The sequence below is a fragment of the Ranitomeya variabilis genome, chromosome 1 (genome assembly GCF_051348905.1).
Source record: "Ranitomeya variabilis isolate aRanVar5 chromosome 1, aRanVar5.hap1, whole genome shotgun sequence".
NCBI lineage: Eukaryota > Metazoa > Chordata > Amphibia > Anura > Dendrobatidae > Ranitomeya > Ranitomeya variabilis.
The window spans coordinates 905,974,859-905,996,924 of record NC_135232.1 but is presented as its reverse complement, the minus strand read 5'-3'; the positions used below and the strand labels follow the sequence as shown (position 1 = coordinate 905,996,924).

The 22,066-nt window shown below is 42.4% G+C and overlaps 1 protein-coding gene across 3 annotated transcripts in view; it reads left to right on the top strand.

The window, feature by feature from the left end:
- SEC24B (SEC24 homolog B, COPII component) overlaps window positions 1–22,066 on the top strand; it is a 118,215-nt gene that overhangs the window by 70,323 nt on the left and 25,826 nt on the right. For all 3 annotated transcript variants that reach the window (XM_077278974.1, XM_077278981.1, XM_077278975.1), the window contains 2 exons: window positions 1,185–1,322; window positions 3,056–3,160. In XM_077278974.1, coding sequence (XP_077135089.1) covers window positions 1,185–1,322; window positions 3,056–3,160 — 243 coding nt within the window. The remainder of the gene's footprint in view (window positions 1–1,184; window positions 1,323–3,055; window positions 3,161–22,066) is intronic.

The window sequence follows — 22,066 nt, the reverse complement described above, 5'->3', positions numbered from 1 at the left end:
GGATCCTGATCGCTGCTGCGTGTCAAACTAAACGATATCTCTAGCCAGGACGCTGCAACGTCACGGATCGCTAGCGATATCGTTTAGTGTGAAGGTACCTTAAGGTATAGGACACTTTAATCCATCACAGGTCTTTTGTCATGAGTCGCTGAGTCTGATTGAAGGCTGTAGGTGCAAAGGCAAACACATCCTGTGTTAGAGATATCGCCTGTGCAGAGTGCTCCGCACCAGCCATATGTCCTATACCTTAGTGTCGCTTCCAGTTTATTGGATTTATATGCACCCTATTGGATTTGCATATATTTTAGCACATAGAGTACCACTGCATGGTATGTAATGCAGTCCCTGACACTTGTGCCTGTTTACACTTGCTTCATTTTGTGGTGCTAGTTCCTTTTTTTTTTTTCTTTTTTTTTTCTTTAACAGATCACACACACAGAACAAAACTGATGAGGATACTGAAAAATAGCCTTTTTTTTTTTTTTACATAATCTCACTCTCAATCCCCATCTGCAAAACTTACTGTTTTTTTTTTTCATCTAAACATTCTTTTGAAATGAGCCATCCTTATCTAACATAATGAAGCTAAGCAGCTTGCATCTGTGTTAGTTCCTTGCAGCGTTGACCTGCACCATCTTTCCCTCTCCTCTCTCTCTCTGTGATTAAGACTTGTAAAATATTTTAAAAAGAATATATTTAGTTGGCGTATTTCCTGCCAAATGTGGGGAAAAAATACTACACAATCAATAATAACCAAATCATCTGAAAAGAATAAAATCTTAAAGCTAAATTTCCAGTGATACATTGCCTTTAATTGGTAAATGACATCAGCTGGCACAATATTGCAGCGCCAGGCACTGTGTGTGTGGGCCCGCCGCCCTTACTACGCCTTCCTCCCCTCCCCCATGGGCCAGCCATGATTTATAGAACCCGGTGCTGCATATGAAATGTTGTAATTCCTTACAATTTCCTAGCCTCCTGTCGGTGCGGCATGCATGAGATCTGGTCTGTGTTACGCTGGCGGCTCTGCTGGCGTTCCCGCTGTGGCGTTCCATTTGGCACATCACTCCAGATAATGGGATTCAGGAGCTGGAAAGCTCGGATTGCCTGCGTCATCTTTGACACATTGTTAATGCGCTTGATAGCAATTGAAAAGAATAATTGTATTTGTATCGTCTCCACAGAAAGCCTTCAGGACTGGCACCTGTACTCGTCTGGATGATCGCATTTTTGCAATGTGCCAGATGAAATATCAGCCGTTGCTTCATCAAATGAAAATGATTCACCCGAGCCTGTACCGAGTAGACAGGCTTACTGACGAGGTAGGGGAGCATCTGCAGGAGACAATTTGAGGACAGGCATTGGGACTATGCAGAGATATTGATTGCATCTCGTGTAATTACTATTGTTTCCTTTTAGCCATAAATGTTCTTTATTCTATTTTTTTTTTACTTTTCTAGTACTTCTGTATGCAAATAGCTTCTTTTTTTTTTTTACAGCTTGGTGGGAGAAAAGCGTGCACACTAATGCAGATTGCCATAAAAAGCAATCAGACTCTCCATTTCTTTTCTATAGTATAAACTAATCTGTGACCTAATCGGTCGTTATAGGCAATATTGTTCCAGTTACAATATACAGTGAGGAAAATAAGTATTTGATAGACTGCCGATTTTGTACGTTTTCCCACCTACAAAGAATGGAGATGTCTGTAATTTTTATCATAGCTACACTTCATCTATGAGAGACAGTCTTAAACAAAAAAAAAAAAAAAAAAAACCGAAAATAACATTATATGATTTTTTAAAAATTAAATTGTCTTTTGTTGCATGAAATAAGTATTTGATCATCTACCAACCTAAAGGAATTCTGGCTCTCACTGACCTGTTAGTTTTTCTTTTAGAGTCCCTCCTACTCTGCACTCATTATCTGTATTAATTGTACCTGTTTGAACTTGTTACCTGTATGAAAGACCCCTGTCCACACACTTAAGGTACCGTCACATTAAGCGACGCTGCAGCGATAGCGACAACGATGCCGATCGCTGCAGCGTCGCTGTTTGATCGCTGGAGAGCTGTCACACAGACCGCTCTCCAGCGACCAACGATGCCGAGGTCCCCGGGTAACCAGGGTAAACATCGGGTTGCTAAGCGCAGGGCCGCGCTTAGTAACCCGATGTTTACCCTGGTTACCAGCGTAAAAGTAAAAAAAACAAACAGTACATACTCACCCAGCGTCAACCAGCTTCTGCTTCCTGACACTGACTGAGCTCCGGCCCTAACAGCACAGCGGCTTTCACTTTCACTTGAGGGCCGGCGCTCAGTCAGTGTCAGGAAGCAGACGCTGGGGGAGGTATGACGCTGGGTGAGTATGTACTGTTTGTTTTTTTTACTTTTACGCTGGTAACCAGGGTAAACATCGGGTTACTAAGCGCGGCCCTGCGCTTGGTAACCCGATGTTTACCCTGGTTACCAGTGTAAAACATCGCTGGTATCGTTGCTTTTGGTGTCAAACACAATGATACACGGCGATCGGACGACCAAATAAAGTTCTGGACTTTATTCAGCGACCAGCGACATCACAGCAGGATCCTGATCGCTGCTGCGTGTCAAACTAAACGATATCGCTAGCGAGGACGCTGCAACGTCACGGATCGCTAGCGATATCGTTTAGTGTGACGGTACCTTTAATCACACTCCACCAAGACCAAGTGGGAAAATTGTGTCTCTCACAATTGAAGTGTACCTACGATAAAAAATTACAGACCTCTCCATTCTTTGTAAGTGGGGAAAACTTGCAAAATCTACAGTGTATCAAATACTTATTTTCCCCACTGTACAGTCATGACCGAAAATGTTGGCACCCTTGAAATTGGTTTAGAAAACATATAATGTAATATGCTACAAGTATTATCTTTTTAATTGTTGGTAGTGATGGTGTAATTTCCATGAATAATCTATCGTACTTTAGAAATGACTAAAATCTGCTATGATTTATTTTTTTTCATCCAGGACAATAGATAAGAATAATGATTTGTATTTCATATTTTCTTTTGCAGGGGGCTATTCTTGTTAATGACTTGGTTGTACCACAGCCACAACTTCAGCAGTTATCTGTCGAGAAACTTGAGAGGGATGGTGCCTTTCTCATGGATGCTGGTTCAGTATGTGCTCACTTTCTTATTGTGTTTCTTGTATAGTATTTTAAGCTGGAGTACCACTGCTCTGCCAGGACATCATCACTTGGTATTAGGCCAAGTTCAGACGACTGGTGTACAAGTGCTGCTGGTCATTACATGCGCTGGAGCACATGCTGCATTTAGGCTTCTTTTACACATACCGTTGTTTTGCGGCCCCAATAGATTTCTATGGGGCCGCAAAAACGGGCCGCAATAATTTCACGGTGCGCCGTATGGCCGTGAGGGCCTCCCCTCTTTTGAAGTCCATTCTATCCGCATCTACTCTCCCTCCAACCTCCAAGTGGCCGTCATATACCGATCTCCGGGCCCAGCCACTGCCTTTTATTGACCAATTCTCCAACTGGCTTCTTCACTTTCTTTCTGTTTACATTCCCACCATCATCATGGGTGACTTCAACATCCCCACTGATACCCTTCAGTCAGCAGCCTCCAAACTTCTGTCCCTTACTTCATCTTTTGGACTTACTCAGTGGTCCTCCGCAGCCACCCACACAGACGGACATACACTAGACCTGGTCTTCAGCCATCTCTGCTCTCTATCTAACTTCACCACCTCCCCTCTCCGTCTATCTGACCACCATCTGCTCACCTACTCATCCCTGTCCTCCTCACTGGTCACCCATGTCCAGCAACATGCGCACCCCCGCAGAAACCTTGCACACCTAGAAACCCACACACTCTCTGACTCTATCCTATCACTGGCATCCATATCCTCACTCCACGACACAGACAGTGCCACTGCTTTCTACAATGCCACTCTCGCATCAGCTATTGACACGGTTGCCCCTCTCCTCCATGACAGAGTGCGATGTATCACTAGACAACCCTGGCACAATAACACCACAAAAAAGCTCCGGCAAGTGTCCAGGGTTGCAGAGCGGCATTGGAAGAAAACACATTCGCAAGATGACTTCACTGCATTCAAACAGGCAACACTCGCTTTTAAATCTGCTCTCACCTCTGCTAAACAGGCGTACTTCACAACCCTTCTATCTTCCCTATCCTACAACCCCAAACAGTTATTCAAAACCTTTAACTCCCTCCTCCGCCCCCACTGCCCCCTCCAACCTCCTTCATCTCTGCTGAGGACTTTGCCACACACTTTAAAAGATCGACCAAACAAGGCAAGTCTTCAATGTTAAACCACAACAACCCATTTGTATACCATTCCAGTGCCCAAACCCCATAACCTCCCCCTCCAACACTGAAGGGGGCTTAATTGTCTCCTCTCCAAATCGCACCTCACCACATGTGCGCTCGACCCCATCCCATCCCACCTCCTCCCCAACCTCACCACCACACTTATCCCATCCCTAACCCACCTCTTCAACCTATCACTAACGTCTGGCACCTTCCCTTCTGCTTTCAAACATGCCACAATCACGCCTATCCTTAAAAAGCCAACCCTCGATCCAACAGCTCTGTCCAGCTATCGCCCAATATCGCTGCTCCCATTAGCTTCCAAACTCCTGCAGCAGCACGTCCAGGCTGAACTTTCCTCCCACCTCTCATCTAACTTGCTCTTTGACAATCTACAGTCTGGTTTCTGCCCCCATGACTCAACTGAGACAGCCCTGACCAAAATCACTAATGACCTATTTACAGCCAAAGCTAACGGACAATACTCTGTACTCCTCCTTCTAGACCTGTCCTCTGCTTTTGACACAGTTGACCACTGCCTCCTACTACAGATCCTCTCCTCCTTTGGCATCAAAGACCTCGCCCTATCCTGGATCTCCTCATACCTTTCCAACCGCACATTCAGCGTCTCCCACTCCCACACTACCTCCTCATCACACCCTCTCTCTGTTGGAGTCCCCCAAGGCTCTGTTCTAGGACCCCTACTCTTCTCAATCTACACACTTGGCCTGGGACAACTCATAAAGTCCCATGGATTCCAGTACCACCTGTATGCTGATGATACTCAGATCTACTTTTCTGGCCCAGACGTCACCTCTCTGCTGTCCAGAATCCCGGAGTGTCTATCTGCCATATCCTCCTTCTTCTCCTCTCGCTTCATCAATCTCAATGTGGACATATCTGAACTCATCATCTTTCTTCCATCTCATAGCTCTTCCTTACCTAACCTATGTATCGCAATTAACGACATTACGCTTTCCCCTGTACCAGAAGTTCCTTGCCTCGGAGTAACCCTTGACTCTGCCCTGTCCTTCAAACCACACATCCAAGCTCATTCCACCTTCTGTCGCCTCCAGCTCAAAAATATCTCCAGAATCCGTCCTTTCCTCAACCGTCAATCTATTAAAATGCTTGTGCATGCCCTCATCATCTCCCGCCTTGACTACTGCAACATCCTTTTCTGTGACCTCCCTGCTAACCACCCTGCACCTCTCCAGTCCATCCTTAACTCGGCTGCCCGACTAATTCATCTCTCTCCTCGCTACTCTTCCGCTTCCCCCCTCTGCAAATCTCTTCACTGGCTCCCATTCCCTCAGCGTATCCAGTTCAAATTACTAATACTGACCTACAAAGCCATCCATAACCTGTCTCCTCCATATATCTCTGAACTAATCTCCCGATATCTTCCCTCACGTAATCTCCGGTCCTCCCAAGTCCTCCTTCTCTCCTAAAACACTTATTTGCTCCTCACCCAACCGCCTCCAAGACTTCTCCAGAATATCCCCCATCCACTGGAATTCTTTGCCCCAACACGTCCGACTATCAACCACATTCGGATCCTTCATACGGAACTTGAAACCCACCTCTTCAAGAAAGCTTACAGCCTGCACTGACCCCGCTGCCTCCTCACCACTACCGGAGCTACCACCCCACCAACACCAGAGTTCCTGCAACTCTCGACCTACTGTCTCCTTCCCCACCATCCTGTAGAATGTAAGCCCGCAAGGGCAGGGTCCTCTCCCCTCTGTATCAGTCTGTCATTGTTAGTTTGCTGACTGTAAGTGATATCTGTAATTTGTATGTAACCCCTTCTCATGTACAGCACCATGGAATCAATGGTGCTATATAAATAAATAAATAATTTACGGGCGTGTAAAAAGATCGAGCCAGCTCGATCTTTTTCACAGCTTACGGACACGTAAACAACGAAAGCTTGTTTTTGCGGTGCACCGTTACTTCCGGTTTTGCGGAACGCCGTTTTTTTTTCCAATATTTCCATAGTATTGGAAATCCGAAAAACGGCAATCCACACGTTTTTTGCTGTCCGTTATTGCGACAGACCTTGAAAATTGCGGCGATTCGATCTGCAAAAAAGGCCCACAATAACGGGCCGAATAAACCCGGTATATGTAAAGAAGCCTTAGGGCTCATTTCCACTGGCGAGAGACAAATCGGTCCATAATCTGGACCGAAAAAAGGGATGTAGCGTATGCAATTGTCATGCGAGTGTAATGCGAGTGCAATGCGATTTTTAATCGCACCATCCGTTTTACATCCGTATGACATAGTTTTATTTCTCTGCAACTATTTTTCTACAGTCATTTACAGGACCATGGACAGTGTTCTAGGCCACAGAATGGTGATGTATCCGTAAAAAACGGACGGAATACGGATGGTCCGTATTCCGTCCGTTTTTTTCCTCGCACCCATTGACTTGCATTGGCGAGTCTCGTCCGAGACTCACAGCAAATCGCAGCACGCTGAGATTTTTTTCTCAGTCCGATTTCGGCTGAGAAAAAAATCACAAATGAAAAGACACCTATTGAATAACATTGGTCCGAGTGGATTCCGATTTTTTATCGGATTGCACTCGTCCGTTTTCCTCGCCAGTGGAAATGAGCCCTAATGTGCACTTCCACATTGACTACCATTTTGTGTGAGCATACACGTACACCACACTAACAAACTCTAGGATTTCCTGAACCTGTCACGATCAGACTGAGGTTTATGAACTTATTCACTGTTGTTTAGAGTCTAGGGAGAGGGTATTTCCTGTCTGTCTTCAAAGGAACTCAACTCTCAAACTTACACATGGAGTCCAGCAACATTAACAGTATACCTCCACAGTAAAAATTTCTCTGCTTAAATATTCAACATAAGAAATGAATATTCTGTATCTGGATAAGGAGAACTGCATTACATTTAAAGGGGTTGTCCACTACTAGGACAACCCCTTCTTAAACTAGATGTTCGGCCCCGATGAAATAATAAAGCTTATACTCTCCGCCGTGTCGGCACTCGCTCTCCCTGGAGCTGTAATGAAGTGTTGTGATGCCGGCGCCTTCGGACAAACTCAACATGAAGAAGCAGCTCATCCCGGACTTCCTCTTCATGTTCAGTTTTTCCGAAAGTGGGGACAGTGACACCAGCGCTGATTGGGTGCCGGGCATCACGTGTCATTCCACAGCATCACAGCCCCGGGACCGCAAGTGCTTACACCGCTGGAACGGAGCCGGCATGGGAGGTGAGTATAGGCTAAATTATTTTATCTGGGCTAAACATTTAGTTTAATAAGGGGTTCTCCTAGTAGTGGACAATACCTTTAAAATATAATATATCAACAACAAAAAAGTAAAACTGCAGCCAAAAAAATACTTTATTAAATCATCCTCGCAAATTAGTAATTCATATACCTATTTCATATCCCCATAAACTTTGTCCACAACCACGTTAACAAGATATTTGTAGAGGTAATGGCTCTACTTTTTTTTCTCCTCCTGGACTTTAATTCTCAATTCTTGTGTTAAATCTATATTGAGTGAAGGCAGGTTTTTACTTTTCTGAGGTAGGAGATGGCAGTTGGTGCTTATAAGATTCAATGTAGATAGGAGGAGGTGAGGGAGAGGATCTTGAGGCAGAGCTCCTACCCCTCACATCTGCCCAGAATCTCATCAGCACCAACTGTCATCTCTTATCTTCCCTGAATGCAGATTTTACCCATGAAATGAGAATTCTGAGAATGAATGATCAGTACTGGTGGAGAGAGAATCAGTACACACAGTAACACCTGAGAATCCTACACTAAAATCTAACTCCAGTAGAATGAGATAATGTAAACGTGTTAATACATTAATTACCAGGTGCTCTGAGAGAAAGAAGTGGAAACCACTCAAATATAAAGAACCTATAGAAGAGTACCCCAAAACAAAGGACGGAAGAAAGTACCTGACAGCCAAAATATTCAAATAAAATTGCCTTTATTGCAAAAGATTGGCAGATAGGTAATACTAAACATTAAAAGCATATGCCTGTTCTAGGACAAGAAGATGAAAAATGGATAAATACCGTATATACTCGAGTACAAGCCGACCCGAGTATAAGCCGAGGCCTTTAATTTTGCCACAAAAAATGGGATAACTTATTGACTGGAGTATAAGCCTAGGGTGGGAAATGCAGCAGCTACTGGTACATTTCAAAAATAAAAATAGATACCAATAAAAGTAAAATTAATTGAGACATCAGTAGGTTAAATGTTTTTGAATATCCATATTGAATCAGGAGCCCCATATAATGCTCCATACAGTTCATGATGGGCCCAATAAGATGCTCCATACAAAATGTGCCCCATATAAGCTTCATAAAGTTCATGATGGGCCCCATAAGATGTTCCATACAAAAAATATGCCCCATGTAATGCTTCATAAAGTTCATGATGGGCCCCATAAGATGTTCCATACAAAAAATATGCCCCATGTAATGCTGCACAAAGGTTAATAATGGCCCCATAAGATGCTCCATATTAAAATATGCCCCATATAATGCTGCACAAAAGGTTAATGATGACCCCATAAGATGCTCCATAGACTAATATGCCCCATATAAAGCTTCAGAAAGGTTGATGGTCCCATAAGATGCTCCATAGAATAATATGCCCCATATGCTGCTGCGATTAAAAAAAAAAATGACATACTCACCTCTCGTCGCTGGGGGCCAGGTGCTGGTGTCCCCGGCACTTGCGATATTCACCCATCTCTCTGCAGTGACTGTTCAGGCAGAGAGCGCTCTAACCACGTCATCGCGCCCTCTGACCTGAACGTCACAGCCAGAGGACGTGGAAGACACAGCGCGGCGGTGGAACGGGGACAGGTGAATATTGCATGGCTCACCCTCCCCTGTCATTCTCACCCTCCTGGCCCGGTCTCTGCACTTCCCTGCTTCTCCATTGTCCCGGGGCGGCAGCTCCTTCCAGTACTGAACAGTCACATGGTACCGCTCATTAACACTAGAACTACCTGAGGGGTCATTTTGACCCTTTTGCTATTTCTTTTTCCTATAATTTCTAAAATTTTAACAAATGAGTTCTGAGTTTTTGTGACTTTTATTTATTCATGGCAGTGTATATTTTAGGACACAAAAATGAATTGAAACTTTTTCAGGGGCCCGGATTTTACAATTCATACCTATAAGTACTGAAGGGGTCAATTTGACCCCATACATAAAAGAAGTAGTAGGCAAGTCTCCTAATAACAAATACATATGAGACTACTCTGATGAAGAATGGTGACATCACTCTTACAGTTTACCAAGGTAAGCCAAATAAGAATGTAATTTTGCTCAGTAGTCTTCACCCAGATGTAGCAGTTGGAAACGACAAGGAAAAAAAAACGGAAATGGTAAAACAAAGGTTGGTGTGGACACAGTAGACCAGATGGCTCGAAAGTACACCACAAAATCTGGAAGCTGCCGATGGCCTGTTCAGGTGTTTTGTAATGTACTTGATTTAGCAGCTATAAACGCAACTATACTCTATAAAACAGCAACTGGGAGTAAAATTAGCAGACGGGAGTTCATTCTTCAGCTTCATGCTATGACCATGTAAAAGGAAAATGCGTCCTGTACTTGATCTAAACACTGTTCCTACTAAGTTAAAATAAATGTTCTTTAAGTTGTTGGCAACAAAAAAGTTATTTTTACTCCTGAGTCAGTACTTTTGAATGGGGGTCAAAATGACCCCTAATGGTAGTTATACGTATTATGAAACCTGCAGTAGTTCTAGTGTTAAAGTAATGAATATGCGCTCCATGCCTATGGGAGTGGAGTCGCGTGCATATTTATTACTTTAATGAGCTGTACCACGTGACGGCTGAACACAGGAAGAGCTGCCGGCGCCAGAGACCATCTGAGAAGCAGGGAAGTGCAGAGACTGCACTGTGAGCAAGCCAAGAGGGGCACTTTCAGCCTTAAAAAATGGGCTGAAAATCTCGGTTTATACTCGAGTATATATGGTAATGTACAGAACGACGGACCAAAGGAGGAAAATAAATGAACAATATAATAATCGGTCATATAAAAATCAATAATGCTATATGGTCCAAGTATGAACCCCCCCCCCCTCCCAAAAAAAAAAAAAAAAGAAAAGAAAGAAGAAAAATCGACCCAATTATTCATATCAAGTAAGTGAAAAACTAAAATATAAAATAGTGCACACAACCCATAGCACATCCATAGTGGGAATACATGTTAATAATTAAACAAAGATAAATCCTTCTCCAATGTAGGAGCAATTTAAAGTGCCATAGTGCAAAAATAAGAGCAATGAAATACATAAAATGCCAAAGTGCAGTGATTCAAAATATGGGTTCAATACAAGGAGCGTATACTTTTTAAGGTCCGCCCAGGTCCCAGCACAGCGCACACCCCGACGCGCGTTTCGGAATTACTTCCTTCGTCTGGTGCAAAGAGAAGCAGATTTCTCTAAGCTATATTCCAAAGTTTTATTATTTTCACGTGTACTGATCATTTATTAGATAAAAATTAAAACATCTGTTAGTCTTTAAGTTCTAATAACGGAGATATGCATGAACAAAAGGCAAAAGTATACTAAATGTGTATTTTAGTAAACAGCCTAGAGGCAGGCATCCAAGCTGAGCAACAGTGAGGAACATCAGTCCTACCTGGGAGTTTAGATGTGCCTATGACCTTTTATAACTTTTGCCTACATGATCTATGTAACCGCACTTTGCATTCCTTCCATAGTTCTGATCCTTAGTTATAGTCTGTATTCACAGTTCTGCTTTCTGCTTCTTATTGGAAACTCTTCCTTTTGTATGGTTAATAGGATGGGTTCACTTGTTGTGGATACCATACTATTTTTGCTGGGGTTTTTTTTCTTTTCAATGCAAAAACCGTGCTTTTTTGCCACAACACTAAGTAAAACACTTTTATTAATAGGACGTACTAAAAAGAGACGAAAAAAATGCAGCAGAATAGACACATGTAAAAAAAAAATATATAAAAACTGCACTCAAAAACCTAATTTATATAATTGGTACAGAAATACTGCAAAAAATCAGCAACATCAAAAACTCCCCATTTTCCACTTATTGTGGGAACTTGGTCATAGGCCCCGATTTATCAAAGCCATTTCGGCAGAGTTCTGATGAAAATTGCTTTGAAAAGTAGCAAAATTTTGGTGCCACTTGCGGTGGCACGAAAATGTTGCTGCTTTTGGTGTTTTCACTCTAGTTTCTCCAATCTAGGCGTTTTCTACATTATGAGGAAGAAGTGCAACTCTGGATGCTGGGTGGTGTAGCAGTAAGGCCAGCGTCACACTTAACTTAGGGAAATACGGTCCGATTTTTACGGCCTTAATACGCAGAAAAGCTCCTGAACATTGATCCGTATTCAATGCGAGGATGTGACTTTCTTCTCCAAAAATCATCCGTGTGTCATCCGTATGGATTTTCTCGCCAGCTTGCAAAATAGACATAGAACGGATCCATGGGCTCAAATATTCGTGTAAACATATATGCAGGCTACATATATATATATATATATATATATATATATATATATATATATATATATATATATATATATATATATATATATATATATATATATATATATATATATATATATATATATATATATATATATATATTAGGTCCATATATATTTGGACAGATACAACATTTTTCTAGTTTTGGTTATAGACATTACCACAATGAATTTTAAACAAAACAATTCAGATGCAGTTGAAGTTCAGACTTTCAGCTTTCATTTGAGGGTATCCACATTAAAATCGGATGAAGGGTTTAGGAGTTTCAACTCCTTAACATTTGCCACCCTGTTTTTAAAGGGACCAAAAGTAATTGGACAATTGACTCCAAGGCTATTTCATGGGCAGGTGTGGGCAATCCCTTCGTTATGTCATTCTCAATTAAGCAGATAAAGGGCCTGGAGTTGATTTGAGGTGTGGTGCTTGCATTTGGAAGGTTTTGCTGTGAAGTAAACATGCGGTCAAAGGAGCTCTCCATGCAGGTGAAGCAAGCCATCCTTAACCCCTTCACCCCCAAGGGTGGTTTGCACGTTAATGACCGGGCCAATTTTTACAATTCTGACCACTGTCCCTTTATGAGGTTATAACTCTGGAACGCTTCAACGGATCTTGGCGATTCTGACATTGTTTTCTCGTGACATATTGTACTTCATGATAGTGGTAAAATTTCTTTGATATTACCTGCGTTTATTTGCAAAAAAAATGGAAATTTGGCGAAAATTTTGCAATTTTCCAACTTTGAATTTTTATGCCCTTAAATCACAGAGATATGTCACACAAAATACTTAATAAGTAACATTTCCCACATGTCTACTTTACATCAGCACAATTTTGGAACCAAAATTTTTTTTTGTTAGGGAGTTATAAGGGTTAAAAGTTGACCAGCAATTTCTCATTTTTACAACACCATTTTTTTTTAGGGACCACATCTCATTTAAAGTCATTTTGAGGGGTCTATATGATAGAAAATACCCATGTGTGACACCATTCTAAAAACTGCACCCCTCAAGGTGCTCAAAACCATATTCAAGAAGTTTATTAACCCTTCTGGTGCTTCACAGGAATTTTTGGAATGTTTAAATAAAAATGAACATTTAACTTTTTTTCACAAAAAATTTACTTCAGCTCCAATTTGTTTTATTTTACCAAGGGTAACAGGAGAAAATGGACCCCAAAAGTTGTTGTACAATTTGTCCTGAGTACGCCGATACCCCATATGTCGGGGTAAACCACTGTTTGGGCGCATGACAGAGCTCGGAAGCGAAGGAGCGCCATTTGACTTTTCAATGCAAAATTGACTGGAATTGAGATGGGACGCCATGTTGCGTTTGGGGAGCCCCTGATGTGCCTAAACATTGAAACCCCCCACAAGTGACACCATTTTGGAAAGTAGACCCCCTAAGGAACTTATCTAGAGGTGTGGTGAGCACTTTGACCCACCAAGTACTTCACAGAAGTTTATAATGCAGAACCGTAAAAATAAAAAATCATATTTTTTCACAAAAATTATTTTTCGCCCCCAATTTTTTATTTTCCCAAGGGTAAGAGAAGAAATTGGACACCAAAAGTTGTTGTACAATTTGTCCTGAGTACGCTGATACCCCATATGTGGCGATAAACCACTGTTTGGGCGCATGGGAGAGCTCGGAAGGGAAGTAGCACCGTTTGACTTTTCAATGCAAAATTGACAGGAATTGAGATGGGACGCCATGTTGCGTTTGGAGAGCCACTGATGTGCCTAAACATTGAAACCCCCCACAAGTGACACCATTTTGGAAAGTAGACCCCCTAAGGAACTTATCTAGATGTGTTTTGAGCGCTTTGACCCACCAAGGGCTTCACAGAAGTTAACAATGCAGAGCCGTAAAAATAAAACAAAAATTTTTTCCCACAAAAATTATTTTTTTAGCCCCCAGTTTTGTATTTTCCCGAGGGTAGCAGGAGAAATTGGACCCCAAAATCTGTTGTCCAAGTTGTCCTGAGTGCGATGATATACCATATGTGGGGAGAACCACTGTTTGGGCGCATGGGAGGGCTCGGAAAGGAAGGAGCGCCATTTGGAATGCAGACTTAGATGGAATGGTCTGCAGGCGTCACATTGCGTTTGCAGAGCCCCTAATGTACCTAAACAGTAGAAACCCCCCACAAGTGACACCATGTTGGAAAGTAGACCCCCTAATGAACTTATCTAGATGTGTGGTGAGCGCTTTGACCCACCAAGGGCTTCAAAGAAGTTTATAATGCAGAGCCGTAAAAATAAAACAAAAATTTTTTCCCACAAAAATTATTTTTCAGCCCCCAGTTTTGTATTTTCCCGAGGGTAACAGGAGAAATTGGACCCCAAAAGTTGTTGTCCAATTTGTCCTGAGTGCGCTGATACCCCATATGTGGGGGGAACCACCGTTTGGATGCATGGGAGGGCTCGGAAGTGAAGGAGCGCCATTTGGAATGCAGACTTAGATGGAATCGTCTGCAGGCGTCACATTGCGTTTGCAGAGCCCCTAATGTACCTAAACAGTAGAAGCCCCGCACAAGTGACCCCATTTTGGAACCTAGACCCCCCAAGGAACTTATCTAGATGTGTTGTAAGAACTTTGAACCCCCAAGTGTTTCACTACAGTTTATAACGCAGAGCCGTGAAAATAAAAAATCCTTTTTTTCCCACAAAAATTATTTTTTAGCCCCCAGTTTTGTATTTTCCCAGGGGTAACAGGAGAAATTGGACCCCAAAGGTTGTTGTCCTATTTGTCCTGAGTACGCTGATACCCCATATGTTGGGGTAAACCCCTGTTTGGGCACACGGGAGAGCTCGGAAGGGAAGGAGCACTGTTTTACTTTTTCAACGCAGAATTGGCTGGAATTGAGATCGGACGCCATGTCGCGTTTGGAGAGCCCCTGATGTGCCGAAACAGTGGAAACCCCCCAATTATAACTGAAACCCTAATCCAAACACACCCCTAACCCTAATCCCAACAGTAACCCTAACCACACCTCTAACCCTGACACACCCCTAACCCTAATCCCAACCCTATTCCCAACCATAAATGTAATCTAAACCCTAACCGTAACTTTAGCCCCAACCCTAACCCTAACTTTAGCCCCAACCCTAACTGTAGCCTTAACCCTAGCCCCAACCCTAGCCCTAACCCTAGCCCTAATGGGAAAATGGAAATAAATACATTTTTTTTATTTTTCCCTAACTAAGGGGGTGATGAAGGGGGGTTTGATTTACTTTTATAGCGAGTTTTTTAGCGGATTTTTATGATTGGCAGCTGTCACACACTGAAAGACGCTTTTTATTGCAAAAAATATTTTTTGCGTTACCACATTTTGAGAGCTATAAATTTTCCATATTTTGGTCCACAGAGTCATGTGAGGTCTTGTTTTTTGCGGGACGAGTTGACGTTTTTATTGGTAACATTTTTGGGCACGTCACATTTTTTGATCGCTTTTTATTCCGATTTTTGTGAGGCAGAATGACCAAAAACCAGCTATTCATGAATTTCTTTTGGGGGAGGCGTTTATACCGTTCCGCGTTTGGTAAAATTGATAAAGCAGTTTTATTCTTCGGGTCAGTACGATTACAGCGATACCTCATTTATATTATTTTTTTATGTTTTGGCGCTTTTATACGATAAAAACTATTTTATGGAAAAAATAATTATTTTTGCATCGCTTTATTCTCAGGACTATAACTTTTTTATTTTTTTGCTGATCATGCTGTATGGTGGCTCGTTATTTGCGGGACAAGATGACGCTTTCAGCGGTACCATGGTTATTTATATCTGTCTTTTTGATCGCGTGTTATTCCACTTTTTGTTCGGCGGTATGATAATAAAGCGTTGTTTTTTGCCTCTTTTTTTTTTTCTTACGGTGTTTACTGAAGGGGTTAACTAGTGGGCCAGTTTTATAGGTCGGGTCGTTACGGACGCGGCGATACTAAATTTGTGTACTTTTATTGTTTTGTTTTTTTTATTTAGGTAAAGAAATGTATTTATGGGAATAATATTTTTTTTTTTTTTCATTATTTTGGAATATTTTTTTTTTTTTTTTTTTTTTTTTTTTACACATTTGGAAAAAATTTTTTTTACTTTTTTTACTTTGCCCCAGGGGGGGACAATACAGATCGGTGATCTGCCAGTTTGCATAGCACTCTGACAGATCACCGATCTGAGAGAAGTGCAGGCTGCTTCACAGTGCCTGCTCTGAGCAGGCTTCTGTGAAGCCACCTCCCTCCCTGCAGGACCCGGATCCGCGGCCATCTTGGATCCGGGTCTGGAGCAGGCAGGGAGGGAGGTAAGACCTTCGCAGCAACGCGATCACATCGCGTTGCTGCCGGGGGCTCAGGGAAGCCCGCAGGGAGCCCCCTCCCTGCGCGATGCTTCCCTGCACCGCCGGCACATCGCGATCATGTTTGATCGCGGTGTGCCGGGGGTTAATGTGCCGGGGGCGGTCCGTGACCGCTCCTGGCACATAGTGCCGGATGTCAGCTGCGATAGTCAGCTGACACCCGGCCGCGATCGGCCGCGCTCCCCCCGTGAGCGCCGCCGATCGGCTATGACGTACTATCCCGTCGAGGGTCAGATAGGCCCAGGTCACCTCGACGGGATAGTACGTCTAAGGTCACAGAGGGGTTAAGCTGCGAAAATAGAAAAAACCCATCCGAGAAATTGCTACAATATTAGGAGTGGCAAAATCAACAGTTTGGTGCATCCTGAGAAAGAAAGAAAGCACTGGTGATCTCATCAATGCAAAAAGACCTGGGCACCCACGGAAGACAACAGTGGTGGATGATCGCAGAATAATCTCCATGGTGAAGAGAAACCCCTTCACAACAGCCAACCAAGTGAACAACACTCTCCAGGAGGTCGGTGTATCAATATCCAAATCTACCATAAAGAGAAGACTGCATGAAAGTAAATACAGAGGGTTCACTGCACGGTGCAAGCCACTCATAGGCATCAAGAATATAAAGGCTAGACTGGACTTTGCTAAAAAAACATCTAAAAAAGCCAGCACAGTTCTGGAAGAACATTCTTTGGACAGATGAAACCAAGATCAACCTCTACCAGAATGATGGAAAGAGAAAAGCATGGCAAAGGCGTGGTACAGCTCATGACCCAAAGCATACCACATCATCTGTAAAACACGGCGGAGGCAGTGTGATGGCTTGGGCATGCATGGCTGCCAGTGGCACTGGGTCACTAGTGTTTACTGATGATATGACACAGGACAGAAGCAGCAGAATGAATTCTGAGGTATTCAGAGCCATACTGTGTGCTCAGATCCAGCCAAATGCAGCCAAACTGATTGGTCGTCATTTCATACTACAGATGGACAATGACCCAAAACATAAAGCCAAAGCAACCCAGGAGTTTATTAAAGCAAAGAAGTGGAATATTCTTGAATGGCCAAGTCAGTCACCTGATCTCAACCCAATTGAGCATGCATTTCACTTGTTAAAGGGAACCTGTCACCTGAATTTGGCGGGACCAGTTTTGGGTCAAATGGGCGGGGTTTTCGGGTGTTTGATTCACCCTTTCCTTACCCGCTGGCTGCATGCTGGCCACAATATTGGATTGAAGTTCATTCTCTGTCCTCCGGAGTACACGCCTGCGCAAGGCAATATTGCCTCGCACTGGCGTGTACTCCGGAGGACAGAGAATGAACTTCAATCCAATATTGCGGCCAGCATGCAGCCAGCGGAAAAGGAAAGGGTTTATCAAACACCCGAAAACCCCGCCCATATGACCCAAAACTGGTCCCGCCAAGTTCAGGTGACAGGTTCCCTTTAAAGACTAAACTTCAGACAGAAAGGCCCACAAACAAACAGCAACTGAAAACCACCGCAGTGAAGGCCTGGCAGAGCATCAAAAAGGAGGAAACTCAGCGTCTGGTGATGTCCATGAGTTCAAGACTTCAGGCAGTCATTGCCAACAAAGGGTTTTCAACCAAGTACTAGAAATTAACATTTTATTTAAAATTATTGAATCTGTCCAATTACTTTTGGTCCCTTTAAAAACAGGGTGGCACATGTTAAGGAGTTGAAACTCCTAAACTCTTCATCCAATTTTAATGTGGATACCCTCAAATGAAAGCTGAAAGTCTGAACTTCAACTGCATCTGAATTGTTTTGTTTAAAATTCATTGTGGTAATGTCTGTAACCAAAATTAGAAAAATGTTGTCTCTGTCCAAATATATATGGACCTAACTGTATATATATGCATGTGTGTGTGTGTGTGTGTATATATATATATATATATATATATATATATATATATATATATATATATATATATATATATATATATATATATATATATATATATATATATATATATATATATATATATATCTATCTATCTATCTATCTATCTATATATATATATACACTCACCGGCCACTTTATTAGGTACACCATGCTAGTAACGGGTTGGACCCCCTTTTGCCTTCAGAACTGCCTCAATTCTTCGTGGCATAGATTCAACAAGGTGCTGGAAGCATTCCTCAGAGATTTTGGTCCATATTGACATGATGGCATCACACAGTTGCCGCAGATTTGTCGGCTGCACATCCCAAAGATGCTCCATACAAGGCAGGATGGATCCATGCTTTCATGTTGTTTATGCCAAATTCTGACCCTACCATCCGAATGTCACAGCAGAAATCGAGACTCATCAGACCAAGCAACGTTTTTCCAATCTTCTACTGTCCAATTTCGATGAGCTTGTACAAATTGTAGCCTCAGTTTCCTGTTCTTAGCTGAAAGGAGTGGTACCCGGTGTGGTCTTCTGCTGCTGTAGCCCATCTGCCTCAAAGTTCGACGCACTGTGCGTTCAGAGATGCTCTTAGGCCTACCTTGGTTGTAACGGGTGGCGATTTGAGTCACTGTTGCCTTTCTATCAGCTCGAACCAGTCTGCCCATTCTCCTCTGACCTCTGGCATCAACAAGGCATTTCCGCCCACAGAACTGCCGCTCACTGGATTTTTTTTCTTTTTCGGACCATTCTCTGTAAACCCTAGAGATGGTTGTGCGTGAAAATCCCAGTAGATCAGCAGTTTCTGAAATACTCAGACCAGCCCTTCTGGCACCAACAACCATGCCACGTTCAAAGGCACTCAAATCACCTTTCTTCCCCATACTGATGCTCGGTTTGAACTGCAGGAGATTGTCTTGACCATGTCTACATGCCTAAATGCACTGAGTTGCCGCCATGTGATTGGCTGATTAGAAATTAAGTGTTAACAAGAAGTTGGACAGGTGTACCTAATAAAGTGGCCGGTGAGTGTATATATATATATATATATATATATATATATATATATATATATATATATATATATATATATATATCTATATCTCCATATATACAGTGGGGCAAAAAAGTATTTAGTCAGTCAGCAATAGTGCAAGTTCCACCACTTAAAAAGATGAGAGGCGTCTGTAATTTACATCATAGGTAGACCTCAACTATGGGAGACAAACTGAGAAAAAAAAAATCCTGAAAATCACATTGTCTGTTTTTTTATCATTTTATTTGCATATTATGGTGGAAAATAAGTATACGCAGAAAAGCTCCTGAACATTGATCCGTATTCAATGCGAGGATGTGACTTTCTTCTCCAAAAATCATCCGTGTGTCATCCGTATGGATTTTCTCGCCAGCTTGCAAAATAGACATAGAACGGATCCATGGGCTCAAATATTCGTGTAAGTGTAAACATATATGCAGTCCATATATATATATATATATATATATATATATATATATATATATATATATATATATATATACTAGATTGTGGCCCGATTCTAACGCATCGGGTATTCTAGAATATGCATGTCCCTGCAGTATATGGACAATGATGATTCCAGAATTCGCGGCAGACTGTGCCCGTCACTGATTGGTCGAGGCAACCTTTATGACATCATCGTCGCCATGGCAACCATTATGACATCTACGTCGATACTGTGCCCGTCGCTGGCGGCCTCGACCAATCAGAGATGCGGGATTTTCATTATGACATCATCGTCGCCATGCTGTGCCCGTCTCTGATTGGTCGAGGCCTGGCGGCCTCGACCAATCGGAGACGCGGGATTTCCAGGACAGACAGACAGACAGAGAAAGACAGACAGACAGACGGAAAAACCCTTAGACAATTATATATATAGATATATATACAGTTAGGTCCATATATATTTGGACAGAGACAACATTTTTCAAATTTTGGTTACAGACATTACCACAATGAATTATATATATAATATATATATACAGTGCCTACAAGTAGTATTCAACCCCCTGCAGATTTAGCAGGTTTAATAAGATGCAAATAAGTTAGAGCCTTCAAACTTCAAACAAGAGCAGGATTTATTAACAGATGCATAAATCTTACAAACCAAAAAGTTTTGTTGCTCAGTTAAATTTTTATAAATTTTAAACATAAAAGTGTGGGTCAATTATTCAACCCCTAGGTTTAATATTTTGTGGAATAACCTTTGTTTGCAATTACAGCTAATAATCGTCTTTTATAAGACCTGATCAGGCCGGCACAGGTCTCTGGAGTTATCTTGGCCCACTCCTCCATGCAGATCTTCTCCAAGTTATCTAGGTTCTTTGGGTGTCTCATGTGGACTTTAATCTTGAGCTCCTTCCACAAGTTTTCAATTGTGTTAAGGTCAGGAGACTGACTAGGCCACCTTGATTTTTTGCCTATTGAACCAGGCCTTGGTTTTCTTGGCTGTGTGCTTTGGGTCATTGTCTTGTTGGAAGATGAAATGACGACCCATCTTAAGATCCTTGATGGAGGAGCGGAGGTTCTTGGCCAAAATCTCCAGGTAGGCCGTGCTATCCATCTTCCCATGGATGCGGACCAGATGGCCAGGCCCCTTGGCTGAGAAACAGCCCCACAGCATGATGCTGCCACCACCATGCTTGACTGTAGGGATGGTATTCTTGGGCTCGTATGCAGTGCCATCCAGTCTCCAAACGTCACGTGTGTGGTTGGCACCAAAGATCTCGATCTTGGTCTCATCAGACCAGAGAACCTTGAACCAGTCAGTCTCAGAGTCCTCCAAGTGATCATGAGCAAACTGTAGACGAGCCTTGACATGATGCTTTGAAAGTAAAGGTACCTTACGGGCTCGCCTGGAACGGAGACCATTGCGGTGGAGTACGTTACTTATGGTATTGACTGAAACCAATGTCCCCACTGCCATGAGATCTTCCCAGAGCTCCTTCCTTGTTGTCCTTGGGTTAGCCTTGACTCTTCGGACAAGCCTGGCCTCGGCACGGGAGGAAACTTTCAAAGGCTGTCCAGGCCGTGGAAGGCTAACAGTAGTTCCATAAGCCTTCCACTTCCGGATGATGCTCCCAACAGTGGAGACAGGTAGGCCCAACTCCTTGGAAGGGTTTTGTACCCCTTGCCAGCCTTGTGACCCTCCACGATCTTGTCTCTGATGGCCTTGGAATGCTCCTTTGTCTTTCCCATGTTGACCATGTTTGAGTGCTGTTCACAAGTTTGGGGAGGGTCTTAAATAGTCAGAAAAGGCTGGAAAAAGAGATAATTAATCCAAATATGTGAAGCCCATTGTTCTTTGTGCCTGAACTACTTCTTAATACTTTAGGGGAACCAAACAGAATTCTGGGGGGTTGAGGGGTTGAATAATAAATGACCCTCTGAAAAAACTTTTCACAATTTAAAAAAAAAATAAACAAAGAAATAACATTCTTTTTTGCGGCAGTGCATTTCACACTTCCAGGCTGATCTACAGTCAAAATGTCACAATGCCAAGTTAATTCCAAATGTGTAAACCTGCTAAATCTGCAGGGGGTTGAATACTACTTGTAGGCACTGTATATATGTATGTATGCATGCATGTGTATGTGTGTATGTGTGTGTGTGTGTGTGTGTGTGTGTGTGTATGTATATATGTATGTATATATATATATATATATATATATATATATATATATATATATATATATAATATGTATATACATACATACATACATACATACACACACACACACACACACACACACACACACACACACACACACACACACACACACACACACACACACACAGTGGGGCAAAAAAGTATTTAGTCAGTCAGCAATAGTGCAAGTTCCACCACTTAAAAAGATGAGAGGCGTCTGTAATT